The sequence below is a fragment of the Anomaloglossus baeobatrachus genome, chromosome 6, assembly GCF_048569485.1.
Source record: "Anomaloglossus baeobatrachus isolate aAnoBae1 chromosome 6, aAnoBae1.hap1, whole genome shotgun sequence".
Lineage (NCBI taxonomy): Eukaryota > Metazoa > Chordata > Amphibia > Anura > Aromobatidae > Anomaloglossus > Anomaloglossus baeobatrachus.
The window spans coordinates 35710653-35734354 of record NC_134358.1 but is presented as its reverse complement, the minus strand read 5'-3'; the positions used below and the strand labels follow the sequence as shown (position 1 = coordinate 35734354).

At 45.0% G+C, this 23702-nt stretch overlaps 1 protein-coding gene across 1 annotated transcript in view; it reads right to left on the bottom strand.

Moving 5' to 3' along the window:
* The window catches only part of OC90 (otoconin 90), a 95879-nt gene that overhangs the window by 6937 nt on the left and 65240 nt on the right, over positions 1-23702 (bottom strand). Inside the window, exons 11-15 of the mRNA XM_075316013.1 lie at positions 5777-5815; positions 5442-5480; positions 4487-4525; positions 4231-4263; positions 2080-2169 (exon numbers count right to left, since the gene is read on the bottom strand). Coding sequence (XP_075172128.1) covers positions 2080-2169; positions 4231-4263; positions 4487-4525; positions 5442-5480; positions 5777-5815 — 240 coding nt within the window. The remainder of the gene's footprint in view (positions 1-2079; positions 2170-4230; positions 4264-4486; positions 4526-5441; positions 5481-5776; positions 5816-23702) is intronic.

Genomic DNA, 23702 nt, shown 5'->3' with positions numbered 1-23702 from the left:
TAGTTATATTCTTGTACATAGGGGCAGTATTATAGTAGTTATATTCTTGTACATAGGGGCAGTATTATAGTAGTTATACTCTTGTACATATGGACAGTATTATAGTAGTTATATTCTTGTACATAGGGGGCAGTATTATAGCAGTTATATTCTTGTATATTCGGGCAGTATTATAGTAGTTATATTCTTGTACATAGGGGGGGCAGTATTATAGTAGTTATATTTTTGTACATAGGGGCAGTATTATAGTAGTTATATTCTTATACATAGGGAGCAGTATTATATTAGTTATATTCTTGTACATAGGAGCAGTATTATAGTAGTTATATTCCTGTACATAGGGAGCAGTATTATATTAGTTATATTCTTGTACATAGGAGCAGTATTATATTAGTTATATTCTTGTACATAGGGGGCAGTATTATAGTAGTTATATTCTTGTACATAGGAGCAGTATTATAGTAGTTATATCCTTGTACATAGGGGCAATATTATAGTAGTTATATTCTTGTACATAGGGGGCAGTGTTATAGTAGTTATATTCTTGTACGTAGGAGCAGTATTATAGTAGTTATATTCTTGTATATAGGAGGCAGTATTATAGTAGTCATATTCTTGTACATAGGAGCAGTATTATAGTAGTTACATTCTTGTACAAAGGGGCAGTATTATAGTAGTTATATTCTCGTACATAAGAGCAGTATTATAGTAGTAATATTCTTTTACATAGGGGCAGTATTATAGTAGTTATATTCTTGTACATAGGGGCATTATTATAGTAGTTATATTCTTGTACATAAGAGCAGTATTATACTAGTTATATTCTTGTACATAGGGGCAGTATTATAGTAGTTATATTCTTGTACATAGGGGCAGTATTATAGTAGTTATATTCTTGTACATAGGAGGTAGTATTATAGTAGTTATATTCTTGTACATAGGGGGCAGTATTATAGTCGGTATATTCTTGTATATAGGGGCAGTATTATAGTAGTTATATTCTTGTACATAGGGGCAGTATTATAGTAGGTATATTCTTGTATATAGGGGGCAGTATTATAGTAGTTATATTCTTGTACATAGGGGCAGTATTATAGTAGTTATATTCTTGTACATAGGGGCAGTATTATAGTAGTTAAATTCTTGTACATAGGGGCAGTATTATAGTAGATATATTCTTGTACATAGGGGCAGTATTATAGTAGTTATATTCTTGCACATAGGGGGCAGTATTATAGTAGTTATATTCTTGTATATAGGGGCAGTATTATAGTAGTTATATTCTTGTACATAGGGGCAGTATTATAGTAGTTATATTCTTGTACATAGCGGGCAGTATTATAGTAGTTATATTCTTGTACATAGAGGCAGTATTATAGTAGTTATATTCTTGTACATAGGGGCAGTATTATAGTAGTTATATTCTTGTACATAGGGACAGTATTATAGTAGTTATACTCTTGTACATAGGGGGCAGTATTATAGTAGTTATATTCTTGTACATAGGGGCAGTATTATAGTAGTTATATTCTTGTACATAGGAGGCAGCGTGTGAGCTGTTATATCTTTGCCCATAAACATGGTAATAATTATGGTGGAAGCCACAAAGCATTTTTTTAATTATTCTTTTTCTCCAGTCAGGTCCTGAAATCAATATTTCATTCATTTACGGTGGTTGTTAGAATGTCAGTGATGAAATGAGCCGGTTAACCAGTGAATGGGGTGTATGTTACGGTGTGCAGTGTACTCCACCTCTAGGAGCTCCACCTATCCCGTCTATATTGGGTAGTTTGTGTTTCTACATGGAGGATGGACATTGAAATGCATTACAACAAACATCAACCCCTGTACTCTGAATATAGAATAGAGTTTTTTCTCCCTACAAACGCCTTTATGTAGAGCCATTTACAATACACACAGAGGCCACTGAACTTGTACCAATGAGTAAATTGTTTTCTCATTCTCGTCTAATCCTTCATTTTTGGGCCTCGCTGGGGGCGTCTTAGTTTTTTTTACCTCTTTTCAATGTTTAAAAAAATGTAATGATTTGCCAATAAAATAGAAGAAAAAAAAGTTCACCTTGTTCCACTGATTCACCTCCCGTTACAGCCGAGAGCGGTGACAGCACTGAGCGTAAAGTGTTTTCCTCCACGATCTTGAATCCTGACTCTGTGAATCACAAGTGATGTCAGTGACGTGCAAATTTATCATCAATTACAAAGTGAAAGAAAAAACAACAACAATTTTCTTTCTCCGGAAAAAATAGATAATAAAAATGTGTTAATTGTTACATTGCACTCCACAGACTTCCTGCTCTGCAGCTATTGGCTGAGGCTGCACTCCACAGACTTCCTGCTCTGCAGCTATTGGCTGAGGCTGCACTCCACAGACTTCCTGCTCTGCAACTATTGGCTGAGGCTGCACTCCACAGACTTCCTGCTCTGCAGGTATTGGCTGAGGCTGCACTCCACAGACTTCCTGCTCTGCAGCTATTGGCTGAGGCTGCACTCCACAGACTTCCTGCTCTGCAGCTATTGACTGAGGCTGCACTCCACAGACTTCCTGCTCTGCAGCTATTGGCTGAGGCTGCACTCCACAGACTTCCTGCTCTGCAGCTATTGGCTGAGGCTGCACTCCACAGACTTCCTGCTCTGCAGGTATTGGCTGAGGCTGCACTCCACAGACTTCCTGCTCTGCAGCTATTGGCTGAGGCTGCACTCCACAGACTTCCTGCTCTGCAGCTGTTGGCTGAGGCTGCACTCCACAGACTTCCTGCTCTGCAACTATTGGCTGAGGCTGCACTCCACAGACTTCCTGCTCTGCAGCTATTGGCTGAGGCTGCACTCCACAGACTTCCTGCTCTGCAACTATTGGCTGAGGCTGCACTCCACAGACTTCCTCCTCTGCAGCTATTGGCTGAAGCTACACTCCACAGACTTCCTCCTCTGCAGCTATTGGCTGAGGCTGCACTCCACAGGCTTCCTGCTCTGCAGCTATTGGCTGAAGCTTCATTCCACAGACTTCCTGCTCTGCAGCTATTGGCTGAAGCTGCACTCCATAGACTTTCTGCTCTGCAGCTATTGGCTGAGGCTGCACTCCACAGACTTCCTGCTCTGCAACTATTGGCTGAAGCTTCACTCTACAGACTTCCTCCTCTGCAGCTATTGGCTGAAGCTACACTCCACAGACTTCCTGCTCTGCAGCTATTTGCTGAGATTGCACTCCACAGGCTTCCTGCTCTGCAGCTATTGGCTGAAGCTTCATTCCACAGACTTCCTGCTCTGCAGCTATTGGCTGAAGCTGCACTCCATAGACTTTCTGCTCTGCAGCTATTGGCTGAGGCTGCACTCCTCAAACTTTAAGGCCAGAACTCCACGTGGCCCATTTAAGTTGCCAATAAGTCACAATAAAATCATGGCATTGGACTTGCATAAAGTCTCAATATTTCTTGGAGGAAAAAGAGTGCAATATTTGGTGCTGACAAGACCTGAGGTTTAGGCTGCTTTCACACCTCCGGTTTTTGCTATGCGGCACAATCCGGCACTTTGCAGGAAAAACGCAGCCGTTTTTTTTTTTTTTGCTGCCGGTTGCGTTTTTCCTGCATAGACTTTAATTAGTGCCGCATTGTGCCGCATGGCCTTGCGTTACGTCCGGTTTTTGCCGCATGCGGCAGATTTAGCCGATTCGGTGGCCGGATGGAACGTTGCCTGGCACGTTTTTTTGTGCGGCAAAAAAAACCCCGCATCGCGCCGCATCCGGCCGATGCGGCGCTTTTCCCAATGCATCCCTATGGATGCCGGATGTGGCGCGATGCGTCAAAAACCGCATCCGGCCGCCGCATGTGGTTTTTGCCACTGCGCATGCTCAGTAGCATGCCGCAAGCGGCAAAAACCGGACGGGCCGCATGTAAAAAACTTATGCAAAGGATGCAGTGTTTTCACCGCATCCGCTGCATAGGTTTCACAGCCGGATTGAGCCGCACGGCTCAAACCGGATGTGTGAAAGCAGCCTTACCAATTGAAGACGTCCTTGTATTGAGTCCAGTGGGGGAAAATTGAGGTTGCTTTGGAAGTTATGGAAATTTTACAGGGAACCTAAGTGAAGGTAAAGTGTCACAGTGCCCTCTAGCTGCTGGGGGGCTCACTACGCTCTACAATACATCCCGCCTTACACAAACTCAACCCTATAATCATTCTTTGGTGACCGCACAGGACAGATTTATGCACTCACTTGTAGGAATCACATCGGATGGTCTCGAAGTGCCTGAAATACAATGTTAAATATTATATCCGATGATTTTCATAGCATTATATAACGATAGGCTATTAACAACAGTGTTCTCTTGGTTGATATAAATAAAGTTTGTTGACATGGAGGCCTGCCTGCTAATATGTCCTCTATGGAAAAGTCTGGAGTGCTAACATCAACAAGCTTTATTTGTATCAGCCTGGTGAACACATTTCATGCTGGGAATACACATTCTTACTTTCAGCTGTCATCATATTGTTGAAGACGTCTCCAGGACCTGAAGAAATCGGAAAAACAATCATGTATATTGTACATGTACTGAAAGGAACCCTCGGGGTTTAGAAAACCCTTTTTATTGGACAATTCTTTATGTTCCCTGTTTTGCACTGTCATCTTTTAGGCTATGTGCACACATTGCGTTTTCTTCCGCAGAAACGCTGTGTTTTGAACTGCAGCGTTTTCAGTGCCAAATTGCATGCATTCAGCTTTCCCAGCAAAGTCTATGAGAAAGATAAATAATTGTGGTTCCTAATTGACCGAAAACGGGAAAGGTTTATTCTGATTTCATGTCAGATAGTGAGAAAAACCTGCAGATGTGTCTTTATAAATAGTGGAGGGAAAAACCTGCAGATGTGTCTCTATAGAGAGCGGAGGGAAAACCTGCAGATGTGTCTTTATAGAGAGTGCAGGGAAAAACCTGCAGATGTGTCTTTATAGAGAGTGCAGGGAAAAACCTGCAGATGTGTCTCTATAGAGAGCGGAGGGAAAACCTGCAGATGTGTCTTTATAGAGAGTGCAGGGAAAAACCTGCAGATGTGTCTTTATAGAGAGTGCAGGGAAAAACCTGCAGATGTGTCTTTATAGACAGCAGAGAGAAAACCTGCAGATGTGTCTTTATAGAGAGTGGAGGGAAAAACCTGCAGATGTGTCTTTATAGAAAGCAGAGGGAAAACCTGCAGATGTGTCTTTATAGAGAGTGGAGGGAAAAACCTGCAGATGTGTCTTTATAGAGAGCGGAGGGAAAACCTGCAGATGTGTCTTTATAGAGAGCGGAGGGAAAACCTGCAGATGTGTCTTTATAGTGAGTGGAGGGAAACTTCTGGTTTCAATTGTATATTTACACCAGTTTTGCCATTTTCTTTATAAATTCCTTAAACTGTACATTTAGGCACAAGAATTCTATATGTTCTTACTTTCAGATATGGACATTGCAGCATCTCTACTTAATGGATCTGCAAAAACAGACAGAAAAATAAAACATTATCAAAACTATCAATTTGATCTTCAGTAATTGATCCAAAAACATTAACAACACGCAGTGCTGAAATAATACGTACAGATGGTGCTAACATAGTACTGATATACAATGATTAAAAAAAGGTAAACTATACAATGGATAAATAATACTGCTATATAAGATAATATTTGTGGTTACATATGGCCGTCGTAGAGGTGCGGCACCCAGTCTGATCCCCTGTGACCTAGCACAAAGAGCCTCTTTTATAGCAGGTGCAGATATTCTCCTTACCTTCCACTTTCGGAGTTCCTTCCGGTGTATCTGATCCAGCTGTAAGATGACGGAAAGATTCAGATATAAAATAGTTGTCGTCAAGACTCTGTAACAAATTCCACATTCATCCATGGGGAAGGAAAGGTGATTTTTTTTTCCAGTTTTGCATTAAAAACATATATACTGAATGGTCAAGTTGGATTTTCTCCAGAACTGCAAAAATGCATCATGGCACGGATCCTTCCAGGAATAGGAACGCCGACCCGTGCGGACAGGATAGCACTTTGTAGTTTCCGCAAATTAGATGGGGTCACTGTCATGCAGCAGCTCGTTCTACCATGTTCCAGAGATGATCTATTGGATCAAGATCTGGGGACTGTGAAGATCATGGAAGCAAAGAATATGTCATGTTCCTGGAGGCAAGCCATGACTATCCGAAGAGCCACGTGGCACGGTGCATTGTCCTTCTGATATAGCGGAAAGAGATACTAAGAAGCAAAGAATTTGGTCAGCCTCAATGTCTAGGTAAATCCTACAGTCCAAACTTCTATCCACAGGTGTGCCAAAAATTAATACCTCCACCAACATGGGCTGTTGCTCCCCAACTTGCAGGTTTCCTTGACTCATGCTGCTTGAGCCTAGTGGCGTAACATGATTCTCATGGGTCCCCAATGCAAAAGCTCCAATGGGGCCCCCAATTATTACAAGTCTTTAATACCAGTGATCCTTTTGTATAGCCCAAAGAGACTTTTAGGGCCCCATAGGCTCCAGTGTACAGATGCGAATGCAACCCCCTGCACCCATTGCAGTTACGCCCCTGCTGTGCCAAATTCTGACCCTCCCATTGGCACAGTGTAAAAAATAGCTGTATTCATTTCACCAGGTGATATTTTCCACTGGTCTTTGATTTATTTTTTTTGCTTTTTGCCTAATATTGTCTTGTCTTTCTGTTTCCTTTAGATAGTAATGGCACTGGAACTGGTCGCAGCCCATCCGTGCTAAGGACAATTGAGTCTGGTATTGTGGTTTGGATCACTGTACACAGCCTGTAAATTAAAACAATTCTTAAAATGCTCCTCTGACCCCTTTCGTTAATGAGTTGTTTACCTCCAAAACATCCTTTTTCCTCGATGACACTGTACTCTGTAAACTCATAACACCACACAAGGTTGTCAGGTTTCGTAACATTGGTCTCGGCTAATTCAGCACCAAGAACCGTGCACTGTTTAAAGTCTCCCCATTCGCTTGATGTTCCCATTCTAACGTGGAACGTAATTAATGGAAACTTGATTTGACCGCACTCCGGCGTCACCCGTCTAATTTCCATGCAGTAAAAGCTCCAACCATGATAATCAATCGGCCAACCGGTGTATCCTGCTGACTCGAGGTTAGAATTGTCACACAATGAGTGTGGCACATGCGTTCAGACCTACGAGTGTCTGACACACAACAAAAAACACAACAAAGGGGACCCCGGGGACACGATAACAATTCTCCCTGGAGCTAGTGAGAGGGGTAGATGGGACACCTCCTATCCTCACCTGTAGCTGTCCCTACTCTCCTCACCAGTCCCTATACAATCTCTGCAACTGTAGCCGAGCAGAAACCTGAGACCCTGAGAAGTCCTGTAGATTCCCTGGCTATCAAGAGGCAGGTTAGATTCACCAGACCCACCAGTGCACTAATACAACACAAGGGAAGGAACGACAAACTGGGGAAACAGCAACAAAAAGGATAAAGTTAATTTTCGGGAGAAATCCTCAGCAGAACCTTCCACCAAGGCGGCCAGAATATAACTGGATTGTAGAATCAGCAAGGATTACTGGGAAACACCACTATTTAAACCTAGGGGCGTGGCTAAAAAGCAACTGCAGCTGACATGCTCTGCTTGGAACTGCAAGCAACAAAACTGACAATAACTCCTTAGGAACCAAAAGAAATTAAACTACATTTAAATATAGAACCTTAAATGGAAATGAGTGACTCTAATCCTGAACCGGTCACTAGCCTTCAAAGTTTGAGAGATGACCGTGACAAGAATGCCTCCATAATTTGGAATCCATGAACTTGGAGAGCCATAATTGTGGCCGTTCACGTGAGACCTTAGAGTGAGAACTTTAAGAATCTGCTTTCTTTTTTTAAACAATTCAACTTAAGGAAACAAAGTGTTTTACTTTCCTCTCCGTTACTTTCATAGTTTTATTCTTTTTTGAAGGATACTTTTTTTTTTCTTTCTGCTCTAAGTTGAAGTTATTTTTTATGATTTCTTTTATTCCTAACACTTTATAGTTGACAAAAAGACCCTTTTTATGTGTTTTATCTTTAAAGTCGGTCTCTGCGCTTTGGGGTTCAGCGCTGTATAACATTCAAGAAAAAGCTTCGGGCGAGAAGAAAGTGTAATAAAAATGTTATTGACCTTCGGATGACTTTGACATTCTTACTAAGACATAAGTGCTCGTAACTTTACCCTCCTTATATATAGATACTGGACTGTTTATAATTATAGGGCGTGACATCCTGGGGTTATTATGACATGTGACAAACCTAGCTAAGGGGTTTTTTTTGCTTTTTTTTCTCACTTTAATATAATTTGTGGCGTTTTTAATATTATTAATCGGATACTTTGTATGGGAATTTGCTCCATACTTGTTGTAAAGCCGGGCAGTGCAGGCTCGATGTACGCAGCTAATCAAGACGCAGCAAAGGGGGCTTTATTTAGAGTTATAACATGAGTTTCTTGGTGGTGATGAGTTTCCTTCCTTCTGTCCTCATCTTTCTTCCTTTTCTCTGTCCTCCTCTTTCTTCCATCCCTCTGTCCTCTTTCACTTCCTTCTCTATCTTCCTCTCCCTTCCTCCTCTATTTTTCTCTTTATTCCTTCTCTCTGTCCTCCTCCTTATTTCTCCTCTACTTTCCTCCTCTCCCTTCCCTCTGTCCTCCTTTCTCTTCCTCCTCTATCTTCCTCTTTATCTCTTCTCTCTGTCCTCCTCCTTATTTCTCCTATCCTTCCCTCTTTCTCCTCTGTGACCTCCTTCTTATTTCTCCTCTCCTTCCCTCTTTCCTACCATCTCTCTTCTTCTATCTTCTTTGTTATTTCTTCTCTTTGTCCTCCTCCTTATTTCTCCTCTCCTTTTATCTGTCCTCCCCTCTCTCCTCTTCTTCTATCTTCCTCTTTAGCTTTTCTCTCTGTCATCCTCTTTATTCCTCCTCTCCTTCCCTCTTCCTCTCTCTCTTCCTTCTCTATCTTTCTCTTTATCTCTTCTCGCTGTCTTCCTCCTAATTTCTCCTCTCCTTCCCTCTCCCTCCTCTGTGACCTTCTTCTTTTTTCTCCTCTCCTTCCCTTTTCCTCCTCTCTTTTCCTTCTCTATCTTTCTCTTTCTTCCTTCTCTCTGTCCTCCTCCTTATTTCTCCTCTCATTCCCTCTTCCTCCTCTCTCTTCCTTCTCTTATCTTCCTCTTTTTTCCTTCTCTCTGTCCTCCTTGTTCCTCCTCTTCTTCCCTCTGTCCTCCCCTCTCTCTTCCTTCTCTATCTTCCTCTTTCTTCCTTCTCTCTGTCCTCCTCCTTATTTCTCCTCTCCTTCCCTCTTCCTCCTCCTCCCTTCTCTATCTTCCTCTGTATCTCTTCTCTCTGTCCTCCTCCTTATTCCTCCTCTCCTTCCCTCTTCCTCCTCTCTCTTCCTTCTCTATCTTCCTCTTTATTTCTTCTCTCTGTCATCCTCTTTATTTCTTCTCTCCTTCCCTCTTCATCCTCTCCCTTCTTTCTCTATCTTCCTCTTTATCTCTTCTCTCTGTCCTCCTCCTTATTCCTCCTCCCCTTCCCTCTTCCTCCTACTCCCTTCTCTATCTTCCTCTTTATCTCTTCTCTCTGTCCTCCTCCTTATTCCTCCTCTCCTTCCCTCTGTCCTCCTCTCTCTTCCTCCTCTCTCTTCCTTCTCTATCTTCCTCTTTCTTCCTTCTCTCTGTCCTCCTCCTTATTCCTCCTCTCCTTACCTCTGTCCACCTCTCTCTTTTTTCTCTTATCTTCCTCTTTCGTCCTTCTCTCTGTCCTCCTTATTTCTCCTCTCCTTCCCTCTGTCCTCCTCTCTCTTTCTTCTTTCTCTCTGTCCTCCTCCTTATTTCTCCTCTCATTCTCTCTTCCTCCTCTATCTTCCTCTTTCTTCCTTCTCTCTGTCCTCTTCCTTATTTCTCCTCTGCTTCCCTCTTCCTCCTCCCCTTCCTTCTCTATCTTCCCCTTCACCTCTTCTCTCTGTCCTTCTCCTTATTTCTCCTCTCCTTCCCTCTTTCCTCCTCTTTCTTCCTTCTCTATCTTCCTTTTTCTTCCTTCTCTCTGTCCTCCTCCTTATTCCTCCTCTCCTTCCTTCTTCCTCCTCTCTCTTCCTTCTCTTGTCTTCCTCTTTCTTCCTTCTCTCTGTCCTCCTTATTTCTCCTCTCCTTCCCTCTTCCTCCTCTCTCTCTTCCTCCTCTACCTTCCTCTTTCTTCCTTCTCTCTGTCCTCCTTATTTCTCCTCTCCTTCCCTCTTCCTCCTCTCTCTTCCTTCTCTATTTTCCTGTTTTTCTCTTCTCTCTGTCCTCCTCCTTATTTCTCCTCTCCTTCCTTCTTCCTCCTCTCTCTCTTCCTTCTCTTATCTTCCTCTTTCTTCCTTCTCTCTGTCCTCCTTATTTCTCCTCTCCTTCCCTCTGTCCTCTCTCTTTCTTCTTTCTCTCTGTCCTCCTCCTTATTCCCCCTCTCCTTCCCTCTTCCTCCTCTCCCTTCCTTCTCTATCTCTTCTCTCTGTCCTCCTCCTTATTCCTCCTCTCCTTCCCTCTGTCCTCCTCTCTCTTCCTTCTCTTATCTTCCTCTTTCTTCCTTCTCTCTGTCCTCCTTATTTCTCCTCTCCTTCCTTCTGTCCTCCTCTCTCTTTCTTCTTTCTCTCTGTTCTTCTCCTTATTTCTCCTCTCGTTCTCTCTTCCTCCTCTATCTTCCTCTTTCTTCCTTCTCTCTGTCCTCTTCCTTATTTCTCCTCTCCTTCCCTCTTCCTCCTCTCCCTTCCTTCTCTATCTTCCCCTTTATCTCTTCTCTCTGTCCTCCTCCTTATTTCTCCTTTCCTTCCCTCTGTCCTCCTCTCTCTTCCTTCTCTATCTTCATTTTTCTTCCTTCTCTCTGTCTTCCTCCTTATTCCTCCTCTCCTTCCTTCTTCCTCCTCTCTCTTCCTTCTCTTGTCTTCCTCTTTTTTCCTTCTCTCTGTCCTCCTTATTTCTCCTCTCCTTCCCTCTTCCTCCTCTCTCTCTTCCTCCTCTATCTTCCTCTTTCTTCCTTCTCTCTGTTCTCCTTATTTCTCCTCTCCTTCCCTCTTCCTCCTCTCTCTTCCATCTCTATCTTCCTGTTTATCTCTTCTCTCTGTCCTCCTCCTTATTTCTCCTCTCCTTTCCTCTTCCTCTTCTCTCTCTTCCTTCTCTTATCTTCCTCTTTCTTCCTTCTCTCTGTCCTCCTTATTTCTCCTCTCCTTCCCTCTGTCCTCTCTCTTTCTTCTTTCTCTCTGTCCTCCTCCTTATTCCTCCTCTCCTTCCCTCTTCCTCCTCTCCCTTCCTTCTCTATCTCTTCTCTCTGTCCTCTTCCTTATTTCTCCTCTCCTTCCCTCTGTCCTCCTCTCTCTTTTTTCTTTCTCTCTGTCCTCCTCCTTATTTCTCCTCTCCTTCCTTCTTTCTCCTGTCTCTTCCTTCTCTATCTTCCTCTTTCTTCCTTCTCTCTGTCCTCCTCCTTATTTCTCCTCTCCTTCCCTCTTCCTCCTCTCTCTTCCTTCTCTTATCTTCCTCTTTCTTCTTTCTCTCTGTCCTCCTCCTTATTTCTCCTCTCCTTCCCTCTGTCCTCCTCTCTCTTCCTTCTCTTATCTTCCTCTTTCTTCCTTCTCTCTGTCCTCCTTATTTCTCCTCTCCTTCCCTCTGTCCTCTCTCTTTCTTCTTTCTCTCTGTCCTCCTCCTTATTCCCCCTCTCCTTCCCTCTTCCTCCTCTCCCTTCCTTCTCTATCTCTTCTCTCTGTCCTCCTCCTTATTCCTGCTCTCCTTCCCTCTGTCCTCCTCTCTCTTCCTTCTCTTATCTTCCTCTTTCTTCCTTCTCTCTGTCCTCCTTATTTCTCCTCTCCTTCCTTCTGTCCTCCTCTCTCTTTCTTCTTTCTCTCTGTCCTCCTCCTTATTTCTCCTCTCGTTCTCTCTTCCTCCTCTATCTTCCTCTTTCTTCCTTCTCTCTGCCCTCTTCCTTATTTCTCCTCTCTTTCCCTCTTCCTCCTCTCCCTTCCTTCTCTATCTTCCCCTTTATCTCTTCTCTCTGTCCTCCTCCTTGTTTCTCCTTTCCTTCCCTCTGTCCTCCTCTCTCTTCCTTCTCTATCTTCATTTTTCTTCCTTCTCTCTGTCCTCCTCCTTATTCCTCCTCTCCTTCCTTCTTCCTCCTCTCTCCTCCTTCTCTTGTCTTCCTCTTTCTTCCTTCTCTCTGTCCTCCTTATTTCTCCTCTCCTTCCCTCTTCCTCCTCTCTCTCTTCCTCCTCTATCTTCCTCTTTCTTCCTTCTCTCTGTCCTCCTTATTTCTCCTCTCCTTCCCTCTTCCTCCTCTCTCTTCCATCTCTATCTTTCTGTTTATCTCTTCTCTCTGTCCTCCTCCTTATTTCTCCTCTCCTTTCCTCTTCCTCCTCTCTCTCTTCCTTCTCTTATCTTCCTCTTTCTTCCTTCTCTCTGTCCTCCTTATTTCTCCTCTCCTTCCCTTTGTCCTCTCTCTTTCTTCTTTCTCTCTGTCCTCCTCCTTATTCCTCCTCTCCTTCCCTCTTCCTCCTCTCCCTTCCTTCTCTATCTCTTCTCTCTGTCCTCCTCCTTATTTCTCCTCTCCTTCCCTCTGTCCTCCTCTCTCTTTTTTCTTTCTCTCTGTCCTCCTTATTCCTCCTCTCCTTCCTTCTTCCTCCTCTCTCTTCCTTCTCTATCTTCCTCTTTCTTCCTTCTCTCTGTCCTCCTCCTTATTTCTCCTCTCCTTCCTTCTTCCTCCTCTCTCTTCCTTCTCTTATCTTCCTCTTTCTTCTTTCTCTCTGTCCTCCTCCTTATTTCTCCTCTCCTTCCCTCTGTCCTCCTCTCTCTTCCTTCTCTATCTTCTTCTTTCTTCTTTCTCTCTGTCCTCCTTCTTATTCCTCCTCTCCTTCCCTCTTCCTCCTCTCTCTCTTCCTTCTCTTATCTTCCTCTTTCTTCCTTCTCTCTGTCCTCCTTATTTCTCCTCTCCTTCCCTCTGTCCTCTCTCTTTCTTCTTTCTCTCTGTCCTCCTCCTTATTCCTCCTCTCCTTCCCTCTTCCTCCTCTCCCTTCCTTCTCTATCTCTTCTCTCTGTCCTCTTCCTTATTTCTCCTCTCCTTCCCTCTGTCCTCCTCTCTCTTTTTTCTTTCTCTCTGTCCTCCTCCTTATTTCTCCTCTCCTTCCTTCTTTATCCTCTCTCTTCCTTCTCTATCTTCCTCTTTCTTCCTTCTCTCTGTCCTCCTCCTTATTTCTCCTCTCCTTCCCTCTTCCTCCTCTCTCTTCCTTCTCTTATCTTCCTCTTTCTTCTTTCTCTCTGTCCTCCTCCTTATTTCTCCTCTCCTTCCCTCTGTCCTCCTCTCTCTTCCTTCTCTTATCTTCCTCTTTCTTCCTTCTCTCTGTCCTCCTTATTTCTCCTCTCCTTCCCTCTGTCCTCTCTCTTTCTTCTTTCTCTCTGTCCTCCTCCTTATTCCCCCTCTCCTTCCCTCTTCCTCCTCTCCCTTCCTTCTCTATCTCTTCTCTCTGTCCTCCTCCTTATTCCTGCTCTCCTTCCCTCTGTCCTCCTCTCTCTTCCTTCTCTTATCTTCCTCTTTCTTCCTTCTCTCTGTCCTCCTTATTTCTCCTCTCCTTCCTTCTGTCCTCCTCTCTCTTTCTTCTTTCTCTCTGTCCTCCTCCTTATTTCTCCTCTCGTTCTCTCTTCCTCCTCTATCTTCCTCTTTCTTCCTTCTCTCTGTCCTCTTCCTTATTTCTCCTCTCCTTCCCTCTTCCTCCTCTCCCTTCCTTCTCTATCTTCCCCTTTATCTCTTCTCTCTGTCCTCCTCCTTATTTCTCCTCTCCTTCCCTCTGTCCTCCTCTCTCTTCCTTCTCTATCTTCATTTTTCTTCCTTCTCTCTGTCCTCCTCCTTATTCCTCCTCTCCTTCCTTCTTCCTGCTCTCTCTTCCTTCTCTTGTCTTCCTCTTTCTTCCTTCTCTCTGTCCTCCTTATTTCTCCTCTCCTTCCCACTTCCTCCTCTCTCTCTTCCTCCTCTATCTTCCTCTTTCTTCCTTCTCTCTGTCCTCCTTATTTCTCCTCTCCTTCCCTCTTCCTCATCTCTCTTCCATCTCTATCTTTCTGTTTCTCTCTTCTCTCTGTCCTCCTCCTTATTTCTCCTCTCGTTCTCTCTTCCTCCTCTATCTTCCTCTTTCTTCCTTCTCTCTGTCCTCTTCCTTATTTCTCCTCTCCTTCCCTCTTCCTCCTCTCCCTTCCTTCTCTATCTTCCCCTTTATCTCTTCTCTCTGTCCTCCTCCTTATTTCTCCTCTCCTTCCCTCTGTCCTCCTCTCTCTTCCTTCTCTATCTTCATTTTTCTTCCTTCTCTCTGTCCTCCTCCTTATTCCTCCTCTCTTTCCTTCTTCCTCCTCTCTCTTCCTTCTCTTGTCTTCCTCTTTCTTCCTTCTCTCTGTCCTCCTTATTTCTCCTCTCCTTCCCTCTTCCTCCTCTCTCTCTTCCTTCTCTTATCTTCCTCTTTCTTCCTTCTCTCTGTCCTCCTTATTTCTCCTCTCCTTCCCTCTGTCCTCTCTCTTTCTTCTTTCTCTCTGTCCTCCTCCTTATTCCTCCTCTCCTTCCCTCTTCCTCCTCTCCCTTCCTTCTCTATCTCTTCTCTCTGTCCTCCTCCTTATTTCTCCTCTCCTTCCCTCTGTCCTCCTCTCTCTTTTTTCTTTCTCTCTGTCCTCCTCCTTATTCCTCCTCTCCTTCCTTCTTCCTCCTCTCTCTTCCTTCTCTATCTTCCTCTTTCTTCCTTCTCTCTGTCCTCCTTCTTATTTCTCCTCTCCTTCCCTCTTCCTCCTCTCTCTTCCTTCTCTTATCTTCCTCTTTCTTCTTTCTCTCTGTCCTCCTCCTTATTTCTCCTCTCCTTCCCTCTGTCCTCCTCTCTCTTCCTTCTCTATCTTCTTCTTTCTTCTTTCTCTCTGCCTCCTCCTTATTCCTCCTCTCCTTCCCTCTTCCTCCTCTCTCTCTTCTTCCTCTATCTTCCTCTTTCTTCCTTCTCTCTGTCCTGCTTATTTCTCCCCTCCTTCCCTCTTCCTCCTCTCCCTTCCTCCTCTATCTTCCTCTTTCTTCCTTTTCTCCGTCCTCCTCCTTATTTCTCCTCTGCTTCCCTCTTCCTCCTCTCTCTCTTCCTCCTATATCTTCCTCTTTCTTCCTTCTCTCTGTCCTCCTTATTTCTCCTCTCCTTCCCTCTTCCTCCTCTCTCTTCCTTCTCTATCTTCCTGTTTATCTCTTCTCTCTGTCCTCCTCCTTATTTCTCCTCTCCTTTCCTCTTCCTCCTCTCTCTTTTCCTTCTCTTATCTTCCTCTTTCTTCCTTCTCTCTGTCCTCCTTATTTCTCCTCTCCTTCCCTCTGTCCTCTCTCTTTCTTCATTCTCTCTGTCCTCCTCCTTATTCCTCCTCTCCTTCCCTCTTCCTCCTCTCCCTTCCTTCTCTATCTCTTCTCTCTGCCCTCCTCCTTATTTCTCCTCTCCTTCCCTCTGTCCTCTCTCTTTCTTTTTTCTCTCTGTCATCCTCCTTATTCATCCTCTCCTTCCCTCTTCCTCCTCTCCCTTCCTTCTCTATCTCTTCTCTCTGTCCTCCTCCTTATTTCTCCTCTCCTTTCCTCTTCCTCCTCTCTCTTTTCCTTCTCTTATCTTCCTCTTTCTTCCTTCTCTCTGTCCTCCTTATTTCTCCTCTCCTTCCCTCTGTCCTCTCTCTTTCTTCTTTCTCTCTGTCCTCCTCCTTATTCCTCCTCTCCTTCCCTCTTCCTCCTCTCCCTTCCTTCTCTATCTCTTCTCTCTGTCCTCCTCCTTATTTCTCCTCTCCTTCCCTCTGTCCTCCTCTCTCTTTTTTCTTTCTCTCTGTCCTCCTCCTTATTCCTCCTCGCCTTCCTTCTTCCTCCTCTCTCTTCCTTCTCTCTCTTCCTCTTTCTTCCTTCTCTCTGTCCTCCTCCTTATTTCTCCTCTCCTTCTCTCTTCCTCCTCTCTCTTCCTTCTCTTATCTTCCTCTTTCTTCTTTCTCTCTGTCCTCCTCCTTATTTCTCCTCTCCTTCCCTCTGTCCTCCTCTCTCTTCCTTCTCTATCTTCTTCTTTCTTCTTTCTCTCTGCCTCCTCCTTATTCCTCCTCTCCTTCCCTCTTCCTCCTCTCTCTCTTCTTCCTCTATCTTCCTCTTTCTTCCTTCTCTCTGTCCTGCTTATTTCTCCCCTCCTTCCCTCTTCCTCCTCTCCCTTCCTCCTCTATCTTCCTCTTTCTTCCTTTTCTCTGTCCTCCTCCTTATTTCTCCTCTGCTTCCCTCTTCCTCCTCTCTCTCTTCCTCCTATATCTTCCTCTTTCTTCCTTCTCTCTGTCCTCCTTATTTCTCCTCTCCTTCCCTCTTCCTCCTCTCTCTTCCTTCTCTATCTTCCTGTTTATCTCTTCTCTCTGTCCTCCTCCTTATTTCTCCTCTCCTTTCCTCTTCCTCCTCTCTCTTTTCCTTCTCTTATCTTCCTCTTTCTTCCTTCTCTCTGTCCTCCTTATTTCTCCTCTCCTTCCCTCTGTCCTCTCTCTTTCTTCTTTCTCTCTGTCCTCCTCCTTATTCCTCCTCTCCTTCCCTCTTCCTCCTCTCCCTTCCTTCTCTATCTCTTCTCTCTGTCCTCCTCCTTATTTCTCCTCTCCTTCCCTCTGTCCTCTCTCTTTCTTCTTTCTCTCTGTCCTCCTCCTTATTCCTCCTCTCCTTCCCTCTTCCTCCTCTCCCTTCCTTCTCTATCTCTTCTCTCTGTCCTCCTCCTTATTTCTCCTCTCCTTTCCTCTTCCTCCTCTCTCTTTTCCTTCTCTTATCTTCCTCTTTCTTCCTTCTCTCTGTCCTCCTTATTTCTCCTCTCCTTCCCTCTGTCCTCTCTCTTTTTTCTTTCAGTCTGTCCTCCTCCTTATTCCTCCTCTCCTTCCCTCTTCCTCCTCTCTCTTCCTTCTCTATCTTCCTCTTTCTTCCTTCTCTCTGTCCTCCTCCTTATTTCTCCTCTCCTTCCCTCTTCCTCCTCTCTCTTCCTTCTCTTATCTTCCTCTTTCTTCCTTCTCTCTGTCCTCCTCCTTATTTCTCCTCTCCTTCCCGCTGTCCTCCTCTCTCTTCCGTCTCTATCTTCCTCTTTCTTCTTTCTCTCTGTCCTCCTCCTTATTCCTCCTCTCCTTCCCTCTTCCTCCTCTCTCTCTTCCTCCTCTATCTACCTCTTTCTTCCTTCTCTCTGTCCTGCTTATTTCTCCTCTCCTTCCTTCTTCATCCTCTCTCTTCCTCCTCTATCTTCCTCTTTCTTCCTTTTCTCTGTCCTCCTAATTTCTCCTCTGCTTCCCTCTTCCTCCTCTCCTTGCCTCTTCTTCCTCATACCTTCTCTATCTTCCTCTTTCTTCCTTCTCTCTGCCCTCCTCCTTATTTCTCCTCTCTTTCCCTCTTCCTCCTCTCCTTGCCTCTTCCTCCTCCTCCCTTCTCTATCTTCCTCTTTATTTCTTCTCTCTGTCCTCTGCCTTATTTCTCCTCTCCTTCCCTCTGTCCTCCTCTCTCTTCCTTCTCTTTCTTCCTCTTTATCTCTTCTCTCCGTCCTCCTCTTTATTTCTCCTCTCTTTCCCTCTTCCTCCTCCTCCCTTCTCTATCTTCCTCTTTCTTCTTTTTCTCTGTCCTCCTCCTTATTTCTCCTCTCATTCTCTCTTCCTCCTCTATCTTCCTCTTTCTTCCTTCTCTCTGTCCTCTTCCTTATTTCTCCTCTCCTTCCCTCTTCCTCCTCTCCCTTCCTTCTCTATCTTCATTTTTCTTTCTTCTCTCTGTCCTCCTCCTTATTCCTCCTCTCCTTCCTTCTTCCTCCTCTCTCTTCCTTCTCTTATCTTCCTCTTTCTTCCTTCTCTCTGTCCTCCTCCTTATTTCTCCTCTCCTTCCCGCTGTCCTCCTCTCTCTTCCTTCTCTATCTTCATTTTTCTTTCTTCTCTCTGTCCTCCTCCTTATTCCTCCTCTCCTTCCTTCTTCCTCCTCTCTCTTCCTTCTCTTGTCTTCCTCTTTCTTCCTTCACTCTGTCCTCCTTATTTCTCCTCTCCTTCCCTCTTCCTCCTCTCTCTCTTCCTCCTCTATCTTCCTCTTTCTTCCTTCTCTCTGTCCTCCTTATTTCTCCTCTCCTTCCCTCTTCCTCCTCTCTCTTCCATCTCTATCTTTCTGTTTATCTCTTCTCTCTGTCCTCCTCCTTATTTCTCCTCTCCTTTCCTCTTCCTCCTCTCTCTCTTCCTTCTCTTATCTTCCTCTTTCTTCCTTCTCTCTGTCTTCCTTATTTCTCCTCTCCTTCCCTCTGTCCTCTCTCTTTCTTCTTTCTCTCTGTCCTCCTCCTTATTCCTCCTCTCCTTCCCTCTTCCTCCTCTCCCTTCCTTCTCTATCTCTTCTCTCTGTCCTCCTCCTTATTTCTCCTCTCCTTCCCTCTGTCCTCCTCTCTCTTTTTTCTTTCTCTCTGTCCTCCTTATTCCTCCTCTCCTTCCTTCTTCCTCCTCTCTCTTCCTTCTCTATCTTCCTCTTTCTTCCTTCTCTCTGTCCTCCTCCTTATTTCTCCTCTCCTTCCCTCTTCCTCCTCTCTCTTCCTTCTCTTATCTTCCTCTTTCTTCTTTCTCTCTGTCCTCCTCCTTATTTCTCCTCTCCTTCCCTCTGTCCTCCTCTCTCTTCCTTCTCTATCTTCTTCTTTCTTCTTTCTCTCTGCCTCCTTTTTATTCCTCCTCTCCTTCCCTCTTCCTCCTCTCTCTCTTCTTCCTCTATCTTCCTCTTTCTTCCTTCTCTCTGTCCTGCTTATTTCTCCCCTCCTTCCCTCTTCCACCTCTCCCTTCCTCCTCTATCTTCCTCTTTCTTCCTTTTCTCTGTCCTCCTCCTTATTTCTCCTCTGCTTCCCTCTTCCTCCTCTCTCTCTTCCTCCTATATCTTCCTCTTTCTTCCTTCTCTCTGTCCTCCTTATTTCTCCTCTCCTTCCCTCTGTCCTCTCTCTTTCTTCTTTCTCTCTGTCCTCCTCCTTATTCCTCCTCTCCTTCCCTCTTCCTCCTCTCCCTTCCTTCTCTATCTCTTCTCTCTGTCCTCCTCCTTATTTCTCCTCTCCTTCCCTCTGTCCTCTCTCTTTATTCTTTCTCTCTGTCCTCCTCCTTATTCATCCTCTCCTTCCCTCTTCCTCCTCTCCCTTCCTTCTCTATCTCTTCTCTCTGTCCTCCTCCTTATTTCTCCTTTCCTCTTCCTCCTCTCTCTTTTCCTCTTATCTTCCTCTTTCTTCCTTCTCTCTGTCCTCCTTATTTCTCCTCTCCTTCCCTCTGTCCTCTCTCTTTCTTCCTTCTCTCTGTCCTGCTTATTTCTCCCCTCCTTCCCTCTTCCTCCTCTCCCTTCCTCCTCTATCTTCCTCTTTCTTCCTTTTCTCTGTCCTCCTCCTTATTTCTCCTCTGCTTCCCTCTTCCTCCTCTCTCTCTTCCTCCTATATCTTCCTCTTTCTTCCTTCTCTCTGTCCTCCTTATTTCTCCTCTCCTTCCCTCTTCCTCCTCTCTCTTCCTTCTCTATCTTCCTGTTTATCTCTTCTCTCTGTCCTCCTCCTTATTTCTCCTCTCCTTTCCTCTTCCTCCTCTCTCTTTTCCTTCTCTTATCTTCCTCTTTCTTCCTTCTCTCTGTCCTCCTTATTTCTCCTCTCCTTCCCTCTGTCCTCTCTCTTTCTTCTTTCTCTCTGTCCTCCTCCTTATTCCTCCTCTCCTTCCCTCTTCCTCCTCTCCCTTCCTTCTCTATCTCTTCTCTCTGTCCTCCTCCTTATTTCTCCTCTCCTTCCCTCTGTCCTCTCTCTTTCTTCTTTCTCTCTGTCCTCCTCCTTATTCCTCCTCTCCTTCCCTCTTCCTCCTCTCCCTTCCTTCTCTATCTCTTCTCTCTGTCCTCCTCCTTATTTCTCCTCTCCTTTCCTCTTCCTCCTCTCTCTTTTCCTTCTCTTATCTTCCTCTTTCTTCCTTCTCTCTGTCCTCCTTATTTCTCCTCTCCTTCCCTCTGTCCTCTCTCTTTTTTCTTTCTCTCTGTCCTCCTCCTTATTCCTCCTCTCCTTCCCTCTTCCTCCTCTCTCTTCCTTCTCTATCTTCCTCTTTCTTCCTTCTCTCTGTCCTCCTCCTTATTTCTCCTCTCCTTCCCTCTTCCTCCTCTCTCTTCCTTCTCTATCTTCCTCTTTCTTCTTTCTCTCTGTCCTCCTCCTTATTCCTCCTCTCCTTCCCTCTTCCTCCTCTCTCTCTTCCTCCTCTATCTTCCTCTTTCTTCCTTCTCTCTGTCCTGCTTATTTCTCCTCTCCTTCCTTCTTCCTCCTCTCTCTTCCTCCTCTATCTTCCTCTTTCTTCCTTTTCTCTGTCCTCCTAATTTCTCCTCTGCTTCCCTCTTCCTCCTCTCCTTGCCTCTTCTTCCTCATACCTTCTCCATCTTCCTCTTTCTTCCTTCTCTCTGCCCTCCTCCTTATTTCTCCTCTCTTTCCCTCTTCCTCCTCTCCTTGCCTCTTCCTCCTCCTCCCTTCTCTATCTTCCTCTTTATTTCTTCTCTCTGTCCTCTGCCTTATTTCTCCTCTCCTTCCTCTGTCCTCCTCTCTCTTCCTTATTTATCTTCCTCTTTCTTCGTTCTCTCTGTCCTCCTCCTTATTTCTCCTCTCCTTCCCTCTTCCTCCTCTCTCTTCCTTCTCTTTCTTCCTCTTTATCTCTTCTCTCCGTCCTCCTCTTTATTTCTCCTCTCTTTCCCTCTTCCTCCTCCTCCCTTCTCTATCTTCCTCTTTCTTCTTTTTCTCTGTCCTCCTCCTTATTTCTCCTCTCATTCTCTCTTCCTCCTCTATCTTCCTCTTTCTTCCTTCTCTCTGTCCTCTTCCTTATTTCTCCTCTCCTTCCCTCTTCCTCCTCTCCCTTCCTTCTCTATCTTCCCCTTTATCTCTTCTCTCTGTCCTCCTCCTTATTTCTCCTCTCCTTCCCTCTGTCCTCCTCTCTCTTCCTTCTCTATCTTCATTTTTCTTTCTTCTCTCTGTCCTCCTCCTTATTCCTCCTCTCCTTCCTTCTTCCTCCTCTCTCTTCCTTCTCTTGTCTTCCTCTTCTTCCTTCACTCTGTCCTCCTTATTTCTCCTCTCCTTCCCACTTCCTCCTCTCTCTCTTCCTCCTCTATCTTCCTCTTTCTTCCTTCTCTCTGTCCTCCTTATTTCTCCTCTCCTTCCCTCTTCCTCCTCTCTCTTCCATCTCTATCTTTCTGTTTATCTCTTCTCTCTGTCCTCCTCCTTATTTCTCCTCTCCTTTCCTCTTCCTCCTCTCTCTCTTCCTTCTCTTATCTTCCTCTTTCTTCCTTCTCTCTGTCTTCCTTATTTCTCCTCTCCTTCCCTCTGTCCTCTCTCTTTCTTCTTTCTCTCTGTCCTCCTCCTTATTCCTCCTCTCCTTCCCTCTTCCTCCTCTCCCTTCCTTCTCTATCTCTTCTCTCTGTCCTCCTCCTTATTTCTCCTCTCCTTCCCTCTGTCCTCCTCTCTCTTTTTCTTTCTCTCTGTCCTCCTCCTTATTCCTTTTCTCCTTCCTTCTTCCTCCTCTCTCTTCCTTCTCTATCTTCCTCTTTCTTCCTTCTCTCTGTCCTCCTCCTTATTTCTCCTCTCCTTCCCTCTTCCTCCTCTCTCTTCCTTCTCTTATCTTCCTCTTTCTTCTTTCTCTCTGTCCTCCTCCTTATTTCTCCTCTCCTTCCCTCTGCCCTCCTCTCTCTTCCTTCTCTATCTTCTTCTTTCTTCTTTCTCTCTGCCTCCTCCTTATTCCTCCTCTCCTTCCCTCTTCCTCCTCTCTCTCTTCTTCCTCTATCTTCCTCTTTCTTCCTTCTTTCTGTCCTGCTTATTTCTCCCCTCCTTCCCTCTTCCTCCTCTCCCTTCCTCCTCTATCTTCCTCTTTCTTCCTTTTCTCTGTCCTCCTTATTTCTCCTCTGCTTCCCTCTTCCTCCTCTCTCTCTTCCTCCTATATCTTCCTCTTTCTTCCTTCTCTCTGTCCTCCTTATTTCTCCTCTCCTTCCCTCTTCCTCCTCTCTCTTCCTTCTCTATCTTCCTGTTTATCTCTTCTCTCTGTCCTCCTCCTTATTTCTCCTCTCCTTTCCTCTTCCTCCTCTCTCTTTTCCTTCTCTTATCTTCCTCTTTCTTCCTTCTCTCTGTCCTCCTTATTTCTCCTCTCCTTCCCTCTGTCCTCTCTCTTTCTTCTTTCTCTCTGTCCTCCTCCTTATTCCTCCTCTCCTTCCCTCTTCCTCCTCTCCCTTCCTTCCTTCTCTATCTCTTCTCTCTGTCCTCCTCCTTATTTCTCCTCTCCTTCCCTCTGTCCTCTCTCTTTCTTCTTTCTCTCTGTCCTCCTCCTTATTCCTCCTCTCCTTCCCTCTTCCTCCTCTCCATTCCTTCTCTATCTCTTCTCTCTGTCCTCCTCCTTATTTCTCCTCTCCTTTCCTCTTCCTCCTCTCTCTTTTCCTTCTCTTATCTTCCTCTTTCTTCCTTCTCTCTGTCCTCCTTATTTCTCCTCTCCTTCCCTCTGTCCTCTCCCTTTTTTCTTTCTCTCTGTCCTCCTCCTTATTCCTCCTCTCCTTCCCTCTTCCTCCTCTCTCTTCCTTCTCTATCTTCCTCTTTCTTCCTTCTCTCTGTCCTCCTCCTTATTTCTCCTCTCCTTCCCTCTTCCTCCTCTCTCTTCCTTCTCTTATCTTCCTCTGTCTTCCTTCTCTCTGTCCTCCTCCTTATTTCTCCTCTCCTTCCCTCTGTCCTCCTCTCTCTTCCTTCTCTATCTTCTTCTTTCTTCTTTCTCTCTGCCTCCTCCTTATTCCTCCTCTCCTTCCCTCTTCCTCCTCTCTCTCTTCTTCCTCTATCTTCCTCTTTCTTCCTTCTCTCTGTCCTGCTTATTTCTCCCCTCCTTCCCTCTTCCTCCTCTCCCTTCCTCCTCTATCTTCCTCTTTCTTCCTTTTCTCTGTCCTCCTCCTTATTTCTCCTCTGCTTCCCTCTTCCTCCTCTCTCTCTTCCTCCTATATCTTCCTCTTTCTTCCTTCTCTCTGTTCTCCTCCTTATTTCTCCTCTCCTTTCCTCTTCCTCCTCTCTCTTTTCCTTCTCTTATCTTCCTCTTTCTTCCTTCTCTCTGTCCTCCTTATTTCTCCTCTCCTTACCTCTGTCCTCTCTCTTTTTTCTTTCTCTCTGTCCTCCTCCTTATTCCTCCTCTCCTTCCCTCTTCCTCCTCTCTCTTCCGTCTCTATCTTCCTCTTTCTTCTTTCTCTCTGTCCTCCTCCTTATTCCTCCTCTCCTTCCCTCTTCCTCCTCTCTCTCTTCCTCCTCTATCTTCCTCTTTCTTCCTTCTCTCTGTCCTGCTTATTTCTCCTCTGCTTCCCTCTACCTCCTCTCCTTGCCTCTTCTTCCTCATACCTTCTCTATCTTCCTCTTTCTTTCTTCTCTCTGCCCTCCTCCTTATTTCTCCTCTCTTTCCCTCTTCCTCCTCTCCTTGCCTCTTCCTCCTCCTCCCTTCTCTATCTTCCTCTTTATTTCTTCTCTCTGTCCTCTGCCTTATTTCTCCTCTCCTTCCCTCTGTCCTCCTCTCTCTTCCTTATTTATCTTCCTCTTTCTTCGTTCTCTCTGTCCTCCTCCTTATTTCTCCTCTCCTTCCCTCTTCCTCCTCTCTCTTCCTTCTCTTTCTTCCTCTTTATCTCTTCTCTCCGTCCTCCTCTTTATTTCTCCTCTCTTTCCCT